Raw genomic sequence first — 10,000 nt, forward strand, 5'->3', positions numbered from 1 at the left:
ATACATACATATATATATATATATACACACACAAGTGTGCGTGTATATATCTATCTATCTATCTATCTACCTATATATGTGTGTGTGTGTGTGTGTGTGTGTGTGTGTGTGTGTGTATATATAAATGTATATACATATATATATTGATTAAGTTTATTCCTACTTTCTGTTTTTGTCCATAAATTAACCACCAAAAATACCAGAAAACAAACAAACTTTAAATTATATCACCATTTATTCTCGTCATGCACACAACCTACACATCGAATCCGATAAATATACCATAATAAAAGCAATGAACTAATACTGAACAATGCATCTAGGAACACATAGTCTTTATTTTAGCGAAATGAATGAAAATGAAAATGAAAATAAAAGAAAAGAAAAGAAAAGATAAGAAAAAAAGAAAAGAAAAGATAAGACAAAATAAAAGAAAACAAAAGAAAAGAAAAGAAAAGAAAAGAAAAGATAAGAAAAAAAGAAAAGAAAAGAAAAGAAAAGATAAGAAAAGAAAAGATAAGAAAAAAAAGAAGAAAATAAAAGAAAATAAAAGAAAAAGAAAAGAAAAGAAAAGAAAAAACGTTCCATCGAGGTCCACTTAGTACAAGTGATCCAGCTGTAACGTTTGCTCCGCGGTTTTCAGCGAGGAATGGACCATGCCGTAAACGTTTCCCCGGGTTGTCTCCAGGGCGCCGCTGAGTCTGGAAGATGGAAGTGAGTCAGAGTCAGGAAGCATATAACCAGGTAACTCCACTGCCATTTATCCCTTTGAACACAAAAAATAAAGCCGACTTTTCCCCAACTGTTAATGGTAGGGAACTCCTCATTATCATAAATAAAAAGGGGGATTTTTTTTACTTCTGGCTATTATAATAACAAAAAAAAACAAAAAAAAACCATAAAGCTAAGCAAATTATAAATTTAATAGCTCACGGTGCACTCTCATTAGCTGCCTATTTTCTTTGAAAATAATTCAGTAACAAGAATAGTAAGAAATAATAAAAAATAAACAAAGTAATAAAGAAGATAATTTAATATTTGTAATGAATAAAGTCGGAAGAGATGGGGCATAGCTCGAGAGTTGCCAACTAGGATTTTCATCAAGACGAAGCGGGGTTATCAGTGTTAAAGTATCTTGGTCAAAGTGATGTAGTGGGAAGTGTATTTAGAGGGAAGTGGTAGGCGGCATACGTTGGGGTTGTTTCATAATTCTTATTATTTTTTTCTCTTTCTCTTCTACTTTCTTTCTCTCTTTCTGTGTGTGTGATGGTGTGTGTGTGTGTGTGTGTGTGTGTGTGTGTGTGTGTGTGTGTGTGTGTGTGTGTGTGTGTGTGAAGTGTGTGTGTGTGAAGTGTGTGTGTGTGAAGTGTGTGTGTGTCTTTCTTTCTGTCTGTCTGTCTGTCTGTCTGTCTGTCTGTCTGTCTGTCTGTCTGTCTGTCTGTCTGTCTCTCTCACCTTCCGTAAGTCGACGTGACGGCGGAGAAACCGGCGCCCAACACACTCCGGGAGAAGGAGGCCGACGGGGAATCCGTGCCGTCGTGTGAGGACGAGGACGAGGACGACGAGGACGAGGCGGCGACCTCCTGACGGCGACGGACCGTCAGGAAGTCGTCGATGTCCCGGTTGAGCTGTTGGGCGTGGCTGACGTGGGCGTGGTAGCCCGAACCGCCCACCGGCTTGATGCGGATGCGCTCGACGTATTCTGTGGGGCGTGGAAGGGAAGGGAGGGGAGGGGAGGGGAGGGGAGGGGAGGGGAAGGGAAGGGGAAGGGAAGGGAAGGGGGGGGAGGAAAGGGTAGGGGAGGGGAGGGGAGGGGAGGGGGGGAGGGGGGAAAGGGGAGGGAAGGGAAGGGAAGGGAAGGGAAGGGGGGGGAGGGGGGGAGGAAAGGGGAGGGAAGGGGAGGGGGGGGGAGGGGGGGGGAGGGGAGGGGAGGGGAAGGGAGGGGAGGGGAGGGGAGGGAAAGGGAAGGGAAGAGAAGGGGAGGGAGGGGAGGGGAGGGGAGGGGAGGGGAGGGGAGGAAAGGGGAGGGGAGGGGAAGGGAAGGGAGGGGACGGGAGGGGAAGGGAGGCGAAGGGAAGGGAAGGGAAGAGAAGGGGAGGTAGGCGAAGGGAGAGGAGGGGAGGGGAAGGGAGGGTGCGGGGGTGAAGATAGGAGATGAGGGAGGTTGAAGATAGGGAGAGGAGAAGAAAATGAGAAGTGGGAGCAAATGAGAGAATGGAGAGATGGAGGAGGGGTGAAGATGTGGAGGGGGGGGGGGGTAAAGACAACAAGGAAGTGAGGCGAAAATAAATATTGGGGGAATGACAGAGGGCGAAGGTAGGAGGGTGCAGAAAAAGGGGCGGTTGGAGGAAGATAGGGAGAGGCAAGGCAGCGAGAGGGTGAGGCGTAAGGGGAAAGTAGATAAACGGATGAAGAAGAGGGGAAACAAAGAAAAAGAAAAGAAAGGGAAGTGAAGATACGAAGGGGAGGAAGGCGAGGAAGATAATGAGGGAAGAGACGATAGGGAGGAAGAAAATACACAACCGGAACAAAGATAGAGAGGGTAGGGGGGGGGAGGGGATAAGTAGGAGAGGCGAAGTGAAGGTGAAGATAAAGCGGGGGGGGGGGGGGGAGGAGGCAAAAATAGGGGGGGGCGTAGGTGGAGGGTGGGTACGGGAAAAGGGGGGGGGGTTAGTTCTATGATTAATTGGTTTGTTTATGAGAAGGAAGTTATATGTGTAGACATCTATCTAATATTAATACTACAAAGGATGATGATGATGATAATAGTAGTAGTAATAATAATAATAATAATAATGTTAATAATGATAATAATAATAAAATAACAATAACAATAAAATAATAATAGTAGTAATAGTAATAATAATAATAATAATAATAATGATAAGAATAATAAAAATAATAATTGCAATAATAATAACAATAATATTAATAATAACACTAGTAATGATGACAACAACAATAATAATAACAGTCAATAAAACAATACAAAACAATAATACAAATGGTAAAAATAATCAGAAAATATATAAAGTAAATAAAACAAAACCATCGACAGAACTAAGACAATAACAGCAACAGCAACAATAACAAAAACAATAACAACAACAACATTCCTACACACACACCTGCATATCACAGAACAACAATTTACAGACACATCCCGCACTCCTGACCCTAAATCATTTGAGCAAACAGGATGTCGACTTTATCACCAAATGCTACACTAATCTCGATAATGATTTCCCGAACTGACAGATTAACGCGAACGTAGGAGGAAACTGAGAGCGATGGAAATTTAGGACGGGCATCCGGCTTACAGGTGGCTATGACGTAGGACGTATGGTGTAAGACAGTATTGTTGTTGTTATTGTTGTTTATTCGTTATTGTTATTGTTATCATTGTTGTTATTATTAAGCATTATAGTTATGATTATTATCACTGTTGTCAGTATTACTATTATTTCTATCGTTATTATTGTTGTTATTATTATAATTGTCACAATTATTGTTATCATTATTATAGTTGTTATTATGATTATCACAGTTGTTATCATTATCTTTATTATTACTATTATTACTGTTATCATTACTATCATCATTACCATTATCATTTATATTTTTTTTTCTCTTAATATCAACATCACCATTCACATCCCCATTACCACAAATACGACTATCATCACCACAATCACTATCAGTTACTCCCATTATCACTATCACTACGGTCCATGTTGTGCACCCCCCCCCCCCCCAACCCCCCCCCCCCCTGCCCCCCCAACATAGAATTCCCGGTCATGTTGACGGATCGCGAGGAAATTGAAAGACTTCGCCTCATGAATTATTTATGAGGGAATGAGGGAGGTGGCTGGTGCTTCGTGTCCATCTCTGCGATCGCCTGCGTTTGCCTTTGATAATGTTGCTGGTATTATCTGTTTTAACATTATTATTTTTGCTTTGTTGATGTTATTATTATTATTATTATTTTTTTTTTATTACCATCACCATTATTTTTTAAATTATTGTTATTATCATCATCACCATCACCATTATCATTATTATTACCATAACTATGATTATTTCTCTTACTATCATCATCACCATTACTATGATTACTATTATCATCATCATTAACGCTATTATTATAATAATAATACAATCAACACCAATAATAATAACGACAATAACATTCATCATTACCATTCACGCCCTCACTCACCAGCCGATCTATAAGCCGTATCGAGGGGGAGGATGGGGTCGGCGTCCCCCATAATCAGCAGAATGGGGACAGTGACGACCTCCGGCGTGCCTTCGTCAGCGCCGCCGGCCGTCATCTTGATCTGACGAAGGTGGTGGAGGGCGCCCGTCCAGTCCTCTGCGGTGGGCGGGCGGGAAGGAAAAAGGGCGTTTTATTTTTGTGTTTTTTTTTTAAGTGAAATGGGGATTTTTTTGTGTTTTTGTTGTTGTTGTTTTTTGCGTGAAATGGGGATTTTTTGTCTGTTTTTGTTGTTGTTTTTTTTAACGTGAAATGGGGATTTTTCGTGTTTTTTTTTGTTTTTTTTTTTTTTTTTTACGTGAAATGGGGATTTTTCGTGTGTTTTTGTTGTTTTTTTGCGTGAAATGGAGAGTTTTCGTGTGTTTTTGTTGTTTTTTTTAACTTGAAATGGGGATTTTTTGTGTGTTTTTGTTGTTGTTTTTTTTAACGTGAAATGGGGATTTTTTCGTTTTTTTTTTTTCGTGAAATGGGGATTTTTCGTGTGTTTTTGTTGTTTTTTTGCGTGAAATGGAGATTTTTCGTGAGTTTTTGTTGTTTTTTTTAGCGTGAAATGGGGATTTTTCGTGTTTTTGTTGTTGTTTTTTTTTTTTCTTGGTTTGTTGCGCCCGTTTGTTATTCTTGTTGTTGTTGATATCAATATTACTATTGCTATAGTCAACATTATTATCCCATCGTTTTCATTTTCAGCACTGGTATTCCTGCTATTATTATCATTAACATTTATTATATTATTTTTAAGATCATAATCATTATTATTATTACTATTATTTGTATTATTACTATTAATACTGTTACTATTACTATCATTGTTATTATCATCTTTATTATTATTATTACAATTATTATTATCATTATTGTTATTATCATAAAAAAAAAATATTTTGTTACATCTTAACACCATTAACTCCCTCCCTCCTACCCCCCCCCCCCTTACCTCGTATTGAAAGAGTGAATTTATAAACCTCGAATTCCTTTTCGGACGCTGCCTTTGTTCCGATCAAGGGCTTCAATTGTCTGTCTGTAAGATCCACACTCTCCCTGAACCTCCCCCGCCCCTCTTATTTTACAATGACATTAACACCTCCTTCCTCAGAATTTACATAATAAACCTCCTACTCATACTTCTTCTCGAATAAGGGAATTTTGAAGCCTCGGTGTACTGTTCGGACACCGCCTTTGTTCGGATCAACGACTTCAATCGTCTATTAACATCCACATTCTCCCAAAATCCTTTTCCTTTTCTTATATAACATAACAACAACACCACCCCTTCCCTTCCTCCCCCACACCCTACCTAGCACCCACCCCTCCCCACCCTTACCTCTTCTCGAAAATGTGAATTTATAAGCCTCGATCTCCTGTTCGGACACCGCCTTCGTCCGGATCAACGGCTTCAATATTCTGTCGATGAGGTCGCTGTCGTTAAGCAGGGCCGCATATTCTGGCAATAATGGAAGTTGTAAGAAGAAAAGGTACCTGGAAGAATATGTTTGAATTAATTAATTTTATAATCATACTGACCTAATCGTGATGGTTAGACTGAGTGATCATTAAGTTCATGATAATCTAAGAGTGAATCATAAGCGAAGCAGCTAATTAATGAGTCAGTTGAATATGATTTAATAATCAATTAAACATTACATACATGACAATTAAGTTATTTTACACTGATTGACAATAATCAGTAATTCATGAGAGGGTCATTAAAGAATATAGTGGGTGAGAATCTAATGATAATGGTAAGAATGACTGTACTCTAAATGATGATGATGGTAATGATGATAATAATAATAATAATAATAATAATAATAATAATAACAACAACATCAACAACACCAATAAAGCTTGTAATAATAATAATAATAATAATAATAATAATAATAATAATATCAACAACACCAATAAAGCTTGTAATAATAATAATAATAATAATAATAATAATAATAATAATAATGGGCTGACTCTTTTTCTCTCCCAAATTCCCTACAAGTCCCCATGAATTACTCGTTTCCAGGTATTGGAAATTATAATAATAATAGCAGTAGTAGTGGTAGTAGTAGTACTAGTTGTAGTAGTAGTAATAATAATAATAATAATAATAATAATAATAGTAATAGTAATAATAAAAAGAAACAAAACCATCACCTACAAATAATAATAATAATAACTGTATAATAATAATAATAATAATAATAATAATAATAATAATAATAATAATTATTATTATAATAATAATTCTAATTCTAATAATAATAATAATAATATTAACAATAATGATGATGAATGAATAATGAATTCTGATACTAATAACAAAAAAACAAAAAACAATAAAACCCCGACCCGACTCACCACAATTTCAAATAATTCCTCCAGAGAGAATGAATATGCTGCTGGATGACGTAGGGATGAGGAGAGTGAACGAGTACCATCTTTGATACCAAATCGGGGTATCGCTGTACCAAATGCCAACCCACCTGCCCACCTACACCTGCGCATACAAGGTGGGCGTGCTCTCGACCTGGGTATGGAGAGGGTACGGATTAATGTATAATGGGTTGGGTTGGGTTAGGTTAGGTTAGGTTAGGCTAAGTTAATTTTTGCTTTAGTTAGGTTTGGCTGGTGTATTTCAGTGAAAATTTAAGGACTCTTAGATTCTTTTTATTGTCTGCTTATTCATTTTTCAAACAGTTTTTTGATTGGTTGGAGGTTATTTTTAAATTTGAATGTGGGAGATTACGAGCGTAATGCAAGTTGGTCCATGATTAAACTACCTGTACAGTTTAATGATGCATTTTGCAATAATTCTCCACTTTGCATATTGGTTTCTAAAGGTTGCGTAATATGACTATTAAATCATTATTAATATTACTGACGTCTCGGTTTTTAATCTCTCTTCAATTATAATTTTTAACCAAATTTGTTTTGGGTATTTTAAGCCACAATGCAAATATGATTTCCGTGCATTTCCCCATAATCTATAACAATAATATTTCTACAACACTTTCCCATCATATAAGTGAATTTAACATTTGCTAAATCACAATACAACTGCAATAATATCTGTCAGAGTCAGAGGATAGCGATTTGTTTTTTTTTAATCTAATATTAATAATTAATAATAATTAAAGTAATAAATATAATACTTAATACTTGTTAGCACAGATACACACATATCTGAAATGTCAAAATTTACCACAGTATTTTTCTTTATTTTTTTTATTGAGAGTTACCGCCTCAGAAAAAAAACTTTTCTCCTCTCTCTCTCTCTCAAAAAATAAGTCGAATCGGAACACAATATTGCAGGTTGCCAGTCTTGCACGTTCTGAGATAGCAGTATACGCACCCAGACTACCTATGAGGTGAACTATGTCCTCTGCAATGATGTCTACGGTATACTGCGTCCTTATTCTGGGAGTGTCCGAATCACCGCACCCGCGCAGGTCCACAGCCACTACCCTGGAACAGTTGTATTATTAGCATGATGCAATATCTCTCTGCATTGTTGAGGTAGGTTATGACATCTTGGTAAATTATACATGTTTTTTTTTCTTGTGCTCACAGTGTGTTTCCCTACATGGTTGTCTGTTTGTCTGTCTCTGTTTCTCATTTTCATTTCACCAGGAAATGCATGCTCTGTATAATATTATATCATGGAAATTACGTCCATATATATATATATGTATGTATAAAAACATTAGGACTATGCATTTTCAAATATATCCATTTGCGTTTCATATTGCATAAACATCAAATAAGATTTTTAAAAAAATCCAATTCTCTCTCTCTCTCTCTCTCTCTCCCTTTCCCTCACCCCCTCCTTCTCTCTCTCTCTCTCTCTCTCTCTCTCTCTCTCTCTCTCTCTCTCTCTCTCTCTTTCTCTCTCCAGCATATAATTCCAATTCCCCTTTGTTATACCTGGTAAAATTATGATTGCAGCATAAATCAAGTTGGTAAAAAAAAAAAAAAAAAAAGAATACGATTATGATTACGATATAGTTACGATCATAATCACGGTTAGTTATCGTAATATTTTTTAGCGTTATCAGGTATCAGAATCACCCTTATCACTGTTATCAATATCTATTGATCAAGTTTCCTCATATTCAATATCATCATCAAAATTATCCCTATAGTGACATAAGTATAAATGTCATTATCCAACAGAATTACCAATATTAATAATGTTTAATAATTAATATTATTATCAATAATAGGCAGTTCACTCATTTTCCTACTACTTACCAACAGTATACTTACAAAACACTTACTAACCAACATAATACTTACAAAACACTTACTTACGAACATTATACTTACAAAACAATTGCCAACATTATAATTACAAAACACTTACGAACATTATACTTACAAAACACTTACCAACATTATATTTAGAAAACACTTACTTGCCAACATTTTACTTACAAAACACTTACTTACCAGCATTATACTTACAAAACACTTACTTACCAACATTATAGTTAAAAAAACACTAACTTACCAACATTATAATTACAAAACACCTACTTACAAGACACTTACCAATAGTTATTAGCAAGACTCGGAATCTGCTTCCTCCAAGTGAACCAAAAATCCGGAGCTCCATGAATCATTACCACCAACGGGTTGTCCGAATTACCGGCTTCCACGTAATGGAGTTTTACGTTCTGTGGAATTGGGAATTCTGTTTGAGATTTTAAAGTTGTGTGGATGGTGTTTTGCGTAATGGTTTAGCTTTTGATTTTGTATGTTTGAGATCAGAAAGATGGAATGATTAGAAAGATGGTGTTTGTTTTTTTCAAATATAACGGGCTTCGTAAAACCCTGGGGGGAAAACTATTGAGAGTCAGTATAATTGGCATTTTCATGTCCTAAAGGAATACTGTATTTCAACTAGGTAAATAGACTGCTGATTTTTTGTTTTTTCTTAGCCTTCAGATATTTAGTTAGGAAAACTTAAATAGACCGGATGATGCGACATAGGCCGTGAGTGTAAACCATGTGCCTGCTCTAGACACTCGTCTCCAAGGTAAATTATAGCCAAACACATGAAACAGTCTTCGCAAACACCTCTTTTATTCCACAGAATAATCTACTTATTATCATCTCCATGAATATGTTGGCCCAGAAGTACGGAGTGTGGCAAGACAGCAAATCAGACTGACTTACCGTCTCCCTATCACACAATGGGTCTTCATTTAGAACTACCTGCCCATCGGGTTTTAGGCCTATGCACTCAATCCGTTAAGCTTTTTTTTTTTTTTTTTTTTTTTTTGTCAAGATCTTGTTTCTTGTTATTTTCGATCTCTAACTCTGTTCTCTTTTATTTTGTTTGCTGTTGTTATGGTTTATATGAATAACTATAAATAACAGTAGTATTGTCGTTGAAACTAAATTATCTTTGTTATTGTATCAATGATGATCACAATGATGGCAATAACAACAATAACATCTATTATAAATAATAAAGTGGTTAAAGTAGTAGTGGCTATTGTGATAAAAATAATAATGGAAATAATTATAATGTAAATATAATGATGATAATGATAATAATAATAATGATGATGATAATGATTATGATAATGATTACCATCATATGATAATGATAATGATAATAATGATGATGATACGAATAACAATAATAATTATGATAACACTAACAGCAATACTAATACTAATATACTAATGCTAATAATAATATCAACTGTATTACATGATCACTGG

The 10,000-nt window shown here is 36.1% G+C and overlaps 1 protein-coding gene across 1 annotated transcript in view; it reads right to left on the reverse strand.

The window, feature by feature from the left end:
• Positions 1-473: 473 nt before the first annotated feature.
• The window catches only part of LOC125047968 (epoxide hydrolase 4-like), a 12,326-nt gene continuing 2,799 nt past the window's right edge, over positions 474-10,000 (reverse strand). Inside the window, exons 3-9 of the mRNA XM_047646522.1 lie at positions 8,819-8,943; positions 7,620-7,732; positions 6,626-6,794; positions 5,598-5,752; positions 4,220-4,375; positions 1,456-1,702; positions 474-701 (exon numbers count right to left, since the gene is read on the reverse strand). Coding sequence (XP_047502478.1) covers positions 599-701; positions 1,456-1,702; positions 4,220-4,375; positions 5,598-5,752; positions 6,626-6,794; positions 7,620-7,732; positions 8,819-8,943 — 1,068 coding nt within the window. The 3' untranslated portion in view covers positions 474-598. The remainder of the gene's footprint in view (positions 702-1,455; positions 1,703-4,219; positions 4,376-5,597; positions 5,753-6,625; positions 6,795-7,619; positions 7,733-8,818; positions 8,944-10,000) is intronic.

Source organism: Penaeus chinensis, chromosome 42 (assembly GCF_019202785.1).
Source record: "Penaeus chinensis breed Huanghai No. 1 chromosome 42, ASM1920278v2, whole genome shotgun sequence".
NCBI classification, from domain to species: domain Eukaryota; kingdom Metazoa; phylum Arthropoda; class Malacostraca; order Decapoda; family Penaeidae; genus Penaeus; species Penaeus chinensis.